This window comes from Akebia trifoliata, chromosome 10, assembly GCF_017979445.1.
Source record: "Akebia trifoliata isolate Shusen 1 chromosome 10, ASM1797944v1, whole genome shotgun sequence".
Classification (NCBI taxonomy): domain Eukaryota; kingdom Viridiplantae; phylum Streptophyta; class Magnoliopsida; order Ranunculales; family Lardizabalaceae; genus Akebia; species Akebia trifoliata.
This window is the reverse complement of record NC_141384.1, coordinates 24,912,888-24,927,785: the sequence shown is the minus strand read 5'-3', so window position 1 is coordinate 24,927,785 and position 14,898 is coordinate 24,912,888. Positions and strand designations below refer to the sequence as shown.

General features: G+C 35.1%; 2 protein-coding genes and 1 long non-coding RNA gene across 3 annotated transcripts; all 3 read right to left on the bottom strand.

The window, feature by feature from the left end:
• Window positions 1-6,269: 6,269 nt before the first annotated feature.
• LOC147393403 (uncharacterized) lies at window positions 6,270-6,833 on the bottom strand. The gene has a single exon (XM_086455114.1). It carries the CDS (start codon window positions 6,831-6,833, stop codon window positions 6,270-6,272), a length of 564 nt encoding a protein of 187 aa, XP_086311240.1.
• Window positions 6,834-8,489: 1,656 nt separating this feature from the next.
• Window positions 8,490-10,479, bottom strand: LOC147393402 (protein BIIDXI-like). The gene is made up of 4 exons (XM_086455113.1): window positions 10,475-10,479; window positions 9,891-10,005; window positions 9,690-9,777; window positions 8,490-8,893 (listed from the first exon to the last, which is right to left on the bottom strand). Exons 1-4 carry the CDS (start codon window positions 10,477-10,479, stop codon window positions 8,490-8,492), a joined length of 612 nt encoding a protein of 203 aa, XP_086311239.1.
• A 2,352-nt stretch (window positions 10,480-12,831) lies between these two features.
• On the bottom strand, window positions 12,832-14,481 carry LOC147393401 (uncharacterized). Its single transcript, XR_015181923.1, has 3 exons — window positions 13,935-14,481; window positions 13,293-13,361; window positions 12,832-12,957 (listed from the first exon to the last, which is right to left on the bottom strand). It is a non-coding gene; the product is annotated as an uncharacterized LOC147393401 (long non-coding RNA).
• Between the last annotated feature and the right edge of the window lie 417 nt (window positions 14,482-14,898).

Genomic DNA, 14,898 nt, shown 5'->3' with positions numbered 1-14,898 from the left:
TTGTTTATTACTAGATGTGTTAATGGGTCATCTTTAATTGGGCCTAAAAGTTTTAACAAAGCCCACCCAGTTATTAAGTGGGTTGGATCTTAAAAAAGTCAACAAGTCCAAACGTGATGAATTATATTTGCAGCAACTTGTCTATTGGGCCAAATTAGGTTTTTTTTTCTGGCTAAATTTTAAAAAACCGATAGAAGAAAGAGCGAAAGAGATGGGAAGGACTTAAAATCATTTGATCAAATTGATTTTTGATTATGCATAAGAAACTTGTCGTTATTCAGTTGGATTTGTTTCATTGTTCTTACACATGTGTGACCTTTCAGGGTCTCAACCCTTACATGGTTGGAAACTAATCTTTTGTACATTTCATGCATGGCTAGATATCAAGAGAAAGTGTTGGAAAAGAATTATTGTAACTCGATGGAGAAATTGATACAAAAGAATATTGAAACTTAGAGTTGACAACAATGATCCAAAAGACTTCACGGCTTAATGATGAATCTCATGTGGAAGATTGTAATCATAATAAGCTAGGCCCTGTGTGTATACCAGAGTCAAAACCTGCAACCTCAAAATATAAGCTCTATTCCCTAGAATCATCACTTAGAAACCTCTTTTCAACCCTATTAGACCTATCAGCCTATATAACAAGCAATCACAATCATAGATTATATCGTAGGTTCAACCCATGAATCAATAATCTGGCTATCCAAGAATTGATCTAGAAATTGAGAGTCAAGTCAGGCTGCACTGCATTAGGAAGGTCCTACTAAATGTCAAAATTTCTAGTGCATACTATAGGTTTTTGAAATACTTAATGTCATGTATCTCTACATTATTTTACATGCGAACAAAACTACAGAAGTACTGTCGGGCCTGATTAGGATGTCTAGAAGAGCCTAGAAAAATTTAACTTTCAACCACAGATTTGTGTCTACAGCTCTTGTTTTGACTTGTATATGTAATGGACTGAACTTTTGACCTTGTCTCTCGATTACAATGAACTCTAAAGTGGGCTAAACCATGGGCTCATTCGTTTTTTTTCTTCAGATTTGTATGAAATTTGGGGGGAGATGAGGAAGTGGAGGAAAAAGGAGCACTATCATTAGTTGAAAATACAGGGGTATCTTAAATTATGACCGCGGACTCCTTACTAGCTCATCCCTTGATAATATTTGGTGTTAAGTGATACCAAAGGTTTTTTTTTTTTTTTTTTTGATTGATAAGTTGGGGTTAAAGGGACCCCACCCTCAAAACACTACTAACGAGTGTATATACACATTAAATCTTCCTCAATAATTATCACTAGATCCTGAGGAACATTACTCCTCTCTTCCATAACAAAATAATTATTCGAATAGCATCCCAATTTTGCAAAGTAATCCGCCGCCCTATTTGTTACTCTCCAATAAAATTCGAAAGCACATTTTACAAAAAATTCGATCTGTTTTGAAATTTCTAACAAAATTTCACTATACTTCCATGAAGGCTCGATTTCATGCTTAATACTTTTGATTGAGTATAAAGAATCAGAGGAGATTATAATTCGTTGAATTCCCTTCATCCTTGCATATCTCATAGCCTCTAAAATAGCTTGAAGCTCAATTTGAACTATATATGCAGAATCTGTATTATTCCACCCTGTAAAAAGAAATTCTCCTACATTATTTCTGCCTATGAATCCAAATCCTGACCCATGCTGAGAACTCGCTCCATCTGTGTTTATCTTGACTTCATTGTCCTCCGGAGTACCCAAAAAAAAATGTTTGAGCATTGGTTTGATGACTGAGTAGCTGCATCTCCATTTATTCATGATATGCCATGTTATGCTTCTCGAATCATCTTCAATTTCTGCTCCACCAAGACATTTCTTCACTGCCTCTCCCACCTGATTCAACATTATCTCCTTTGTAGACTAAACTTCCGCAAATATACGTTGATTCCGTTCCTTCCAGCAATAATAAATAACTGCATAAAACGCTAAGTATAACATATGTGTAATCTGATTACATTTGAACCGCACACTGTTAATCACTTGAAATTCATCTTCTATTGATCTTGTTCCAACTTTGTTTATTCCAAATTTCTTTAAACATTGGATCCAAATCCATTGCGTATATGGACATCGAAAAAATAGATAGTCATTCATCTCTTTATGGTTACCACACAAGGAGCACTGTGACACCCATTTGAACCCCTTCTTATTCAGATTTTCAATAGTTGAAAGCTTCTTTTGTACAACTAACTAAGCAATAAAGGAAAATCTTGGAATACGGTTCTTATTCCATATAATTATTTTCCAACCAAGTGAACCTTGCCCTTCAATTAACATCTTATGTGCTGATTTGAATTGGCCATTTGCTGTCAAGCTCCAAACAACTCTGTCCCTCATCAACATTTTCGGAACTGGATTGGATGTAATATAATCAATGACTAAGTTCATTCGGTCATTGTAAGGTCTTGGGAAAATCCACTTCTTGTCGCCAATAAAATCCTTGATCTTTGCATTTAAATGACTATCGAATTGATTAATAATTCGATTGCCAAATCTAGATATTATGTTCTCTTCTTGAAGTCAAGGATCTCTCCAAATATAAGTGTCTTCCCCATTACCAATTAAAAAGCGAACATGCTTTCGAACAAATTCTCTCTCCCTTAAAATGCCTCTCCACGCCCAAGAAGCATTATTTGCTTGCTGACATCCCCAAATATTCGAATCCCCCACATATCTCTTCCTCATCCAATCTGCCCAAGAGGATTTATTTTCCACCACTCTCCAAAACAACTTTGCCATCCCAATTTTATTTATATCCCTTAGGCGTCGAATGCCAAGACCTCCTTTATCATATGGTTTACACACACTTGCCCAACTAATAGGATGGATAGACCTTAAAAGAGAAGGACCCCTCCAAAGAAAGTTATTGAGAGTATTTTCTATTTTTTTCAAGAAACTCATCGGAATATTGAATGAGGAAAACTAGATAACACTGATTTAATTAATTCTAGCCTTCCCACATAGGACAACAGGTTCGCTCTCCAACCCTCCACCCTTTTTGAAATTCTATCAATTAGAGGTTGACAAAGAGTATGAGATAATCTTGAAGAAAATAAGGGAAGACTCAGATATTTAATAGGAAGAGTACTTTTCGAAAACCCAAGAATAGAGAGAATCATGTTCTGATTTTTACAAGACTCACTAAAAAAAACCTGACTCTTTGCTTTATTTACTTGAAGCCCCGACATATCATAAAAGTCATTCAGAACATCTCGAATAGACGAAGCTGAAGAATTATCATTATTCAAAAAAATTAGGATGTCATCAGCGAAAATTAAATGTGAAACCCCTGAAATAGTTGAGACTCTCAAAATAATCAACTGACTTGAAATAATATTCTGATTAAGACTGCAAGAAAATGCTTCCATAATCAATGTGAATAAATAAGGAGATAGAGGCACCTTGTCTCAACCCTCTTTCACTTCTGAAAAAATCATAAGAAGTGCTATTAATGATAATAGAAAAGCTTGGAGTGGATACACATTCCATGACTCGATCAATCCAAACAGGAGGACATCCTAATTGAAAAAGAATTGATTTAAAAAAACCCCAATTAACACAATCATAGGCTTTTCTTATATCAATTTTAGCACAGGTGATTTCAAAGAATGGTAATTATGGACCATTTCATGGGCTAGAAGAATATTATATTGGATTTGTCTTCCCTTAGCAAACGCCGATTGATTAGAAGAAATAATGTATGGGAAACAGACAACTAACCTATTAGCTAGGATTTTGGAAATGGTCTTATAGATAAAATTACAAAGGGCAATGGGTCTGAATTTTTCAAGACGCTTGGCATTATCTTCCTTTGGGATTAAACAAATTAAAGTAGCATTAATTTCCTTCAACAACTTCCCCTTTTTGAAGAAATCCAACACAACTGTATAGGCATCCTCTCCAACAATATCCCAGTAATTTATAAAAAATTCACACCCAAATCCATCTAGACCTGGAGATTTATTTCTTGAGGACGCAAATATGACAGATTTTATCTCCTCCTTAGAAACAGGACTTGATAAAATTTGCACATGTTCCTTAGAGAATTTAGAAATAAATGGAACTTGAGAACTTACTGTAGGATTCGGGTTGCAAAAAATTTCTGAAAAATATTAAGTGGCCCATGCTCCGATACTTCCCTCATCTTTAAGTAATTCACCACGATCCGTTTCCAACTTCATAATTCCATTCTTTGCAATGTTCGTAGTCACTGAAGAGTGAAAAAATCGAGTATTTCTGTCCCCTTCCCGAAGCCACTGAATTCTTGATTTTTGCCTGTACAAACTTTCTTCATTGTCTAGTTCCTCATTGTAAGCTCTAATTGCTTCTCCCTCTTGAGCTTGAAGGTTGTTATCCATTGGTTGTTTCCGAATTCGATTTTGTATTTGAAACAAATGTTCCTTGGCTTTCTCTTTTCGACCATGAATGATTTCAAAGTAATTCCTATTCCATTCTCTGATGGAATTTTTAACCGCCCTAATTTTTCTTGTAAGCTTAAACATAGGGGTACCCATAATATTCTGATTCTAGGCATTAAAAACCACTTTTTTTTAACCCTGGTTTTCCTATCCACAGAGAGAAGAATTTGAATACTTTTGGTCCTCCTAAAGAGTTACTTGGAAAATACCAGCTTCAAAGGAGAATGATCTGACACTCCACAAGGCAGGTAATTCAAAATCATTTGCGGATATTTTAACAACCATGCCAAATTTATTAACACCCTATCCAACCTACATAGAATACGTCAAGTTCCTGTTGACTTATTACTCCATGAGAACCAATCATCATTAGTTTTCAGATCCTGAACTCCAATATTATTAATACATTCATTAAAATCACGCATTGATCGGATTGATGCAAGACGTCCTCCCACCTTTTTTTCCTGAAATCTAACCATATTAAAATCCCCCAATATAATCCATGGCTCCAACGTGATTAAATGGTGAAGATCTGACCATAGCAACCTTCTATCATTTTCAAAATTTTCGGCATAAACAAAAGACATGAAACTATCAAAACCATCCCTCAGATGAAGTACCTTGTAATGAATAATCTGATTCGATTCAAAAATCTTTTGTACAAAGTAGACCAACAGATTCTATCCAACCCAGATACGACCATAAAAGTGTGAATCATAATTATCGATAAATTTCCACGTTCTATATAGCTTCCTTTGATACTTTGAAGCATCTTCGATTTGAACCTTTGTCTCACAGAACCCCATCAATTCAACCTTTTCATCCCTAATGAAATCATGAACCGAATTCCTCTTTCTTGCATGATTGAAACCTCGAATATTCCACATTATAATAGACATTAGCAAAGAGTAGTTTGATTTCCCTCGGTAGGGACAATTTTTGATCTCGTCGTTCTGTTGCATCCCTCCACCACATTCTTCTTCTTATTAATCTTTCCACCTTGCTTCTTGGTAGATTTAGTACTCATAATACTAACTGCATCTAGCCTCTCATTCTATAAATTTCCCGATTCAGAGTTGTTGTCCCCAATTTGCTGTGAAACATCAGAATCTCGAGCTTCCTCATCACTATCTAACGCTTGGAAAGCCTTTTCAATTCTCATTGGTTGAATGCTCAAAACAACCTCGAGATTTGCTTCCATTTCAGATTATCCCTATGTTTACCCACGTCATTATGGATCCTCAAATCCGACCCACATTCCTTAGACGAAGAGCCACGTCTACTAACAACCATATTCCATCCATCTTTCGTTGGAGTGGAATCCGGCCTCATATACGAATCTTGCGCACCCAAATTGTTTACTCTATTTACCACATCTCCACACGTCTTTTTTGAATTTAAAACTCCTTGATTTAAGGATTCTGGAACTGCCACGTCATCTGTATCTTCTTCTCTTCGATCCTCCATGGCTGCTTCTACAACGGTTTCCAAATCTCGAAAATTTCCTTCCAAATTTACATCCACTCCATGCACATAGGTCCCACAAGAATCTTCATCTTCAGGTCTCAATCCTACTAATTTTATTGTTTTCTCTACTGGCTTTGCTGCCCAGGCTGAAACAGTTATCCCCATTTTCATCCACTGCACTTTCGGACATTGACCATGACTATGATCAAAAGTAACGCATACCGTACACAGCTTCGGCTTCCATTCATAAGATATTCTTTGATTAACTTTCACTCCATTCTCTCTCTCCAAAATAATAATTTCTGGATAAGTGCAAAGAGAATCAATTTCTACACATATACGAGCAAACCCAAGACTAATATATTCGCAGTTGCCTCATCAGAATGCAACGGAATTCCAATTTTACTACCTATACGACCCAAACAACTTGGTGACCAATACTGAATTGGTAACTGAGGCAAACGAATCCCTATTGGTACCGTTGCCAGCATTTCTTGCATAGTTTTTGAATCCATTGACCATTTTCGAAGAATTAATGGTCTCCCTCCAATACTCCAAACAGCAGAGTTGAGAACCATATTGCAATCCTCAGAGTTACTAAATTTAAACAAGAAGAATCCATCATCCATGGATAGCATCTCCATGTGTCCTTTTATTTTCCACATCCTTTGAACTGCAATTTTTAGGCCATGAAAATAAGGACGTTTCCCTAAAAGATAACCCACTAGAGAATTCTCCCATCTAATAGCTTCAGATACTATAGCTTCTTCTGACCTCAAAACTATGTCTCCTTTTTTAATTTCAGGAAAAAATTCTAGGTTTTTATCCAACAAGGAAGGACGACCACCTTTTAGAAGCTCCTTCGAAGATTTACCCGATGAAAACACTACCATTAATTCAAATAGGAAAAACTACACACAGAAAGTATGGTGATTCTATAATCTTCTCCACAAGTATGGAGAAAAACGAACCTTCCTAAACCTTTCTTTTGATAGTTTCTCTGTCTAGAATTCACAAAAAGCAGAGCTTCTCTCTCTAACAAACACCCGCAACCCTTCTTGCAACGTAAACTTAAGTGATACCAAAGTTATCATATATGATTTCAAAAAATCAATTTCGAATCATTTCTCACATATGTGTGTGTATGTGTGTGTGTGTGTGTGTGTGTGTGTGAGAGAGAGAGAGAGAGAGAGATAATGACATATGTGAAAAATATGATTAATGGTCAATGTCTCATCCCATACTTTTTGCCCCACCAAGCACACGTTTACTTTAAAAAAAAAAAAAAAACTTGTATAAAGTTCAATAAAATTTAAAAGGTTATAGTTACATGATCAGGAGGAGAAAATCTAATTCTGTTGAAAAATCATTTTGAAAAAAAGTTGCGCTAAGGCAATTCCAAGTTGCAGCTTATGGGTTTATGCTCTTGCCTTGGAAGAATTCAGTTTTAGCATGCAAGTCTTGAGAATCAATTTTATAAGAGCAATTTTATGTTACTGTAATTGTTGTTTTACTGTGGAAAAACAAATCATTGAGATGAAACCACCCCTAAGACCTGTTTAAAATACCTATTCAACATTTGCCCAAGCTCAAACCCATTCCTAAGATTCCACCTGTCAAAATTTGCTTAAGCTTCGCCCATTTCTTAAGCTTTCTCCATTCCCATGATTTCTCCTCAGTAATTCATACAACCCCTAGTTTTAGTATTGGCTTCCTCTTCTCATCCTTAAGAGCACCTCTAAAACCCCATATAGAAGTGAAAAAATAAAAACATGGTTCATACTACTTTGTCTAACATGTATCCTAATTGAGAGTATTTGCTTGAAAATCTAGTGGTGCAATGTAGTTTTCAAAGTAGAAACTAGAACCAACTTGGAAGAATATATAACAGTAGGATGTCTTTGTTATCCCTCTTATAGTAACAGACACTACGTGAAAATAAGCTAAATACGGTCCAAAACCATCGAATTTTGAAAAATTTGACAGTCTCACCCGTCGAATTGGGCCATGTCGAAAAAAAAAATCGACGGCCTTAAGCCATAGAAATTATTTTCGATGGCCTTAAAAATCGTCGAAAAAACTAGATTTGACGGCTCAAACCGTCGAAAAAAAAAATTTGACAGCTTAAAACTGTCGAAAAAAAGCCGTCGAGTCTAGTATTATAATCATAAAATTCAACAGCTTTGAGCCGTCGAATTATTGGATATTTCTTTCTTCAACCTATACCTGCTAAAAAATCACATATCCACATTCCATTCACTCCAATCCACATTCACATCCCATCCACACTAATTAGTATTCAATCAATAATATCAAAGAATAGTAAGACCTTAAAAATGAAAAAAAAAAAAAAAAAAAACAAATAAACTATAACAACAACAAAACCTCCATTCATAATTTCATATATGCTCTACTAACTGAGTCCACAAAATATATCTCACCACATGAAGATGGTAATGCTATGTCAGATACTTCAGACACCGATTAAATATTCCAACCCCTTAAAAAAAAAAAACATTAAGTAGTCCAATTCTAAGAGAGAGGAGGAACTATAACTTGATCCAGGACCACAAAGAGAACCCACCCTTTCCATTGGATTTAAGGGGGACTTTCATGGTGTCTTTGGCAGCAAAAGTTTCAACCATCATCGATCCATGACACCCATTCTTAGCATCTCCAATAGTGAACGTGAGGTTATAGATTTTGATAGGAATTGTTCTTAGAACTTGAGCAATGGCACTCTCCCTCCCTGCAACAAGTTCAACCGCAGCGTGTCCAAAGGGGACAGCAAAGTGCTTCGAGTCAATGTACTTCACTGCTTTTAGTGATTCGATGATCCAACCAGGAAGAGGGGATGTAAAATCTTCTTGTTTTGGAGGGAGAAGGACACCATTAGAGGAGTTCTTAAGTAAATGGGGACCCTTTTCGAAATCACCATTTTTAGCTAGATTAACTGCAAAAAAAGAAAAGAACATGACATTAAATATAGAGATTACATGGATTTTATGATGCGGAGCCGAAAACCCAGATCAAATTATGGAGAATTAATAAAATCAGAAGGAGAAAAAATGAAATTAAACATAGCTAATTCAGAACATCATATAATTGCAAAAAAGCAGATACAATACATAAGAAATGAGTATTATAAGAGGTAATTACATTGGGCATTAATTGAGTTCGGACAAGATACAACTAAATCTTTCTTAATTAGGACACAAACTCATAATTTCTCAATTCAAGTAAAATAAGATACACAAAACATCTGGCTCATCATTCTTCTTTTCACAATATTAATACCCTTTTGCAATACTAAGAAAACCAGTAAAACTTGAATGAGATCGGGGGCTGAGAGGGCTAATAGATCTGGGTTTCAAGACCCCACCTTCACATTTAAGCCTACATAATAAAAATAAATTAAATAAAAAAAACAAATCTTTTCTATGTTTCCGAGTCCAGTCACAAGCTTGAGTTGGGTTGTGGTTTTGGTCTTCTTTTCACCATATCCAGCTAAGGTTTAAAGTTTAGATTGTTTTTGTTTGCGAAGATCATTTGGTATTTTAATTAAGTTATGTTTATTTGTGACATCAAGTGAAATAATCGAGTTGACCATATAATCGAGATAAGAGTTATGATGATCATGATATGTGGTCAACCCAACTAGATTGATGAGATGTCAGTTAAGAACATGGTTTAAATCAAAATGAAGAAAAATGAGAAGGTGAGCTCTGACATCAAGCTATGAGATGAACGTACATCAAATATTCCTTTTATGCCCGCTTCCTCCAAGGCTTCACGACATGCGGCTTGGCCAACAGTGTCATCATTTTCCCATCTACCCTGACAACCGAATAACGCAAATAATACCACATTCAATACTCACCAACAAAGTAACAAGAAGATCTGAATATTACTGAATAAAATTATTAGAAAGGAAGTGGAATGAAACTTACCTTTGGGAAGACAAGATCTTTATGATCCGGGGAAGAAATCACGAGGACTTCTAACCTATTCTTCAGTTCAATAGTCTGATCATCAACATATTTTATGATCCTGTAAGGAATACACCTGTGTATTGAATGAATAAATGGGTAAGCTACAATTCACTTGTATGCAAGCAAAAAGTTCTAAGGAACATGATTGAATGGAGTGCTTACACATAGAAGCAACTCCATAAATCCTCAAATAAGTTAGTGACTTGATCAAAACAACCCAAATTTTTTTGCAGGGGTAAGTTACAGCAAACATAACTATAAAAAACAAGTTGGCATGATAAATGCAAACCAAATTGCATTAGAAAGCATCAACTATATCTTCCCAATATAAACAAATGACAAATAAATATTGTCAATTACAAGCTATTACTATGAAAACATACTGTGACTTATCGAATTAGCATTCCTAAGGAAAAGTTCAATTGGGGACTCTACATTAGGGGATGGACCTACAACCTTTGACCAATATTCTTCCCTACATCTAGAGATACAGAATTGAGATTTATAGAAATTACCTCATTCCCTACATCAGCACAAATTACCTCATATTGTCAATTACGCTTGCATGCACATGGTTTAAGAGGGATCACAATGTGGACCAAAACCATCCCTTGTAGATAACACATGGTAAATTTACCTATACAAATCCATCTTATAGGCCAAGAATATACGGAACTCGTGCACACATGTTTTAAGAGAGGTCATGTGGCTCATTTACAACGTTGTCATTTATCAAATCCATTAACATTCCTAGTTGGATTTAGAATGCAACTTGGAGTGAGTGAGTTGGAATGTTGTATTGATTCAGTCCAAACCAACCTAGGTTTATGTTATTCAATCTTGAGCATTAGACACTCTTTATTGAGGTCACTTCAACATTATTCAACAATCTGTTCTATTTTTAACCATACTTCTGCACATATATATATGTATATATATATATATATATATATATATATATATATATATATATATATATATATATATATTTAATTAGAAAGAAGAAAAGGGCAAAAAAGCCCACTTATTCCTTACAGATACATAAGTATTGATTGATTCAACAGCAACCTCAACTAACACAAGAACTAAAATAAGGATAATGGGTTCCTAATCTATTAGAGTATGGCTTAATTTGTACCCATTGTTACTGCAAATTATCATTTAGTCCATAGAAGAGGTGATAATGGAAGGCTGAAGCCACATGTAAATGAGCTACATATATAACTCTTCACTTGACTGATTAAGGCAAAAATAGAAAAAAAGAGCAAGAAAAGAGGTAAAAAAAAGAAAAGGGAAACAAAGATTGTGAAAATTTTGAATGTTGCTCAAATGCAAGTGAATAGTTGTTCACTATATAGAGAACAATTGTTCTCTATATAGCAAACAATTGTTCTCTATAAGGTGAACAGGATAACTAAGTGGTATAGCAAATGTGAATTCTCTATATAGTGAACAAACATTCTCTATAACACTTGAGAAAAATTCAGAAACTTCCCTCCGTTCGCCATGTGCAAAGCACATAACAAATAAAGCCTAACAGAATTCTGTTAGTTTCAATTTTAGTCCTCCTTAGTCTTTAATTCACCCAATCCATCTTATCATATTAGTGTGGTGACCCCACACTAATTGGTTTAATTAGAATATAGTAGGGTTCAGAACAATGGTTTTATGGGGTGTTTGGCAATGGATGAAAGCTCAACCCAGATTAGAATAAAATCAAAATAGCTTAGAACTTGACTCCATAGTTCAGCTGAAGGTGCCAACTTACTAAGTTAGTTAAATTCTGTGTGTGGCTACCACGACAAAGGTTCAAAACCCACCTTTCACCCACTACTTACTAACTTGTGTCTCACTTGCCAAGCAAAGGAAAGAAAATTATGCAAGGATTCAAACATACTCACATGGTGACCTTGCGAGATCCAATCTGATGTCACATGTCACTATGACATAATCCTATAGCTCCCTGTCTTAGAACACCATTTTCCTTTGCCCCAATGTGCCATGTGTTACCTAGGCTAAATTCTTGTCTGGAGGCATCGTATGCCCCTACCAGGGGACCCCATGGTTGTTCCATTAGCATTATGGTGTCATGTGACTGCAGGTAAAAGGTCACATGCCTTGGAGATCAAAGGAATAGATTATTTTTACCACATGAACGAATATTTCAGAATGAGTTTGGAGTTTGCAAGGCGAGTTTTTGCTCTCAAAGGCAACCAATACACCTCAAGAGGAAGGTGCCCTCCCATAGATTGCCTTAAAAGCAAGTATTGACATGATGCCAAAGTCATATGGAGGCCGTAATGCTAATCAAATAACCTATAATCTTTGACAAATGTTTGTTCTAGTCTTCTAGAATGTCAATGAGGTGAGCTAACTAAAATGCTTATATGGGTTAAATTGTTCTGACTTTTGGATGATGTTGTTAAGTTCTGCATCTCAATTTTTGTTTCCATAATTGAGTGTTGTATGTGAAGTATCTATTAGAATTTCTAAATGTAGTTTTATCTTTTTTTTTTTTTTATAATTAGAGCATTGATGCCTGCACAATGAATAACAAGGAGAAACCTTCCACTAGATCTGTGAGAAAGTTTTTTTTTTTTTTTCTTAAAAAGAAAAATTATACTTGTAATTTGCAAGTCACTAAAGTAGTAAAAATTTATATTTGGAATTTATAAGGCATTAAAGCAGTTTTACAAATTATGATACAAATTAACATACAACACTCAATTATGGAAAGAATTTAACAATTTCTTTTACAATAATGCTGCTGGTAGAGTACCTTTGAGGCTAGCCAACGATACCTTAAAATACAAATACAAAGAGAATATACTCCATAAGAAAGACAAGCCTTAGAATGAAGGGGCAGGCATAAGGTAATTAATAGCCACACAAACCTCATAAGTTACTGTTCCACCAGACGTTGCTGCTTGACGGAGTGTTACATTGGATATAGCGTCATTTGCCGAAAGAATGCAAACAACTCGTGGACCATGATGAGAAAATGACATTATTTTTTAGGATACATCTTGAAATGTAAACACCCAAAAATAAAAAACAAGTTAGTGACTTAATCAAAATCAACCCAATTTTTTTTTTGCAGGGGAAAGCTACAGCATACATAACTCTAAAAACCAAGTTGGCATGATAAATGCAAACCAAATTGCATTAGAAAGCATCAACAAAATGAAAAATACAAGGAACTAGGGAAAGCAACATCACAAAACCGATTTTATTATAGTTTTTGGCTCCAATTGGATTGTTCACATAATTATCAAAAATTAAGAAATTAAAAAAAATGCAGCATTTTGATCATCATGAGATCACTACAATCTTAATGAGAGAGAGAGAGAGAGGATAAACCTTGGACTAGGAACCAAGGTCGTACATCTTGCCCAATTAGAAGTCACAGATGTTTTGTACAAGGTAAATCTGAGATTGCAACAAAACAAGTTAAAAAATACCAAGTCATGCACATTCTACATCAAAGGCAAGGAAACCACAGAGCGCAAAAAGAATTTCAAAGCTAATAAAAAGTGATAAATAAATCATATCATGTAGCAGTAGAAGGTTATTTTTTTTTGTAAGTATTTAATATAAATTTAAATACGAAAAAAGAAAGGCAAAGCTAAAAATTAATTCTCAAAAAATACATATTTAGTCAATAGCTTAGTGGTATAGCATTTGACTACAGAACAAGGGATCACCTATTTGAATCCAACTGAACCAAAATATATTGCAATTGACCTATAAGAACAATACTGAGTGGTTTTTAACTGAATGTTACATAACTCTGTTTCCAAACAGTAACAAAGTGAATGTCTAAAAGAGGAAAGCCACATTATCCTCTAAGTAAATCTGTAAACGAATAGATTAGCCACATTAGATATACAAATCTTGTAAAATGGAGAGAATTTAACAATTTCTACAACAAACATTGAAAAAAAATTTTAAAAAAAATCCTAAAAACAAGGGAAGATCAGTTGAACATGAAACAATACTTACTGGAACAGAACCAATCAAATGGCTATCTCAATTTGAGCTTCGAAAATGGTTGGCTGAGAAAGGAAGTTCTTCGATTTGAGCTTCAGTTCTTGGAAGGCGCAGATAACAACGAGATCGAGATGATTTGAGCTTGAGTTGAAGAAGACAATCAGCAATTGTATTAATTGGTCGATCGAATAGGTGAATGAGAGATCAAATACAGAGGGAGGAGAGATCGAGAGGATTTGGACTTAAGATCTTCGATTTAAGCTTAACTCGAAGAAGATGATCAAAAATTTGGATCGAATAGGTGAGAGAGAGAGAGAGATCAAACACAGAGAGAGGAGAGATCGAGAAAGACTTATAGAGTGCTCGAGAGAGACTTACGACAGAGTTAGAGAGAGATCGAGAGAGCTTACAGATTGATCGAGAGAGAGAGTTACAGAGATCAAGCGATCGAGAGAACTTCCAGATTGATCGAAAGATCAAGATAGATTTACAGATAGAGGAGAGAGGAGAGACTTACGGAGAGAGTAGATGAAAAATAGAACGAGAGAGAGAAAGTCCGTTAACACGATGGGTCCAGTAAAACGATGGACAAAATTTGGTTGGCTAAGCCTGTCAAATTGCTTTATGGGCTTAACGTGGACTTTGGACCAACGAAATATAAATGACGGGTTCGAGCCGCCGAATTTAACGCTACAGTGATGCTGGATTGTTACTGTTTTAACGCAATGAGATGTGGATGTTATCATTTTCACATTGGAAATTTGGAGTCTTGTAATGATAATAATAATAATTTTTTAATACCTCAATTTAAAAATAATAATTTTTAAGAATAGGAATCCTTCACCTGTATGATATTTTTGGGACATGATTTTGGTGTTGATGATGATGAATATGCCTATAAAAATGATGGTATTACCTTATATCTACATGCTTGTGTAGTAGATTGCAGATGTAAAATGAGCAAATATTAATAGAC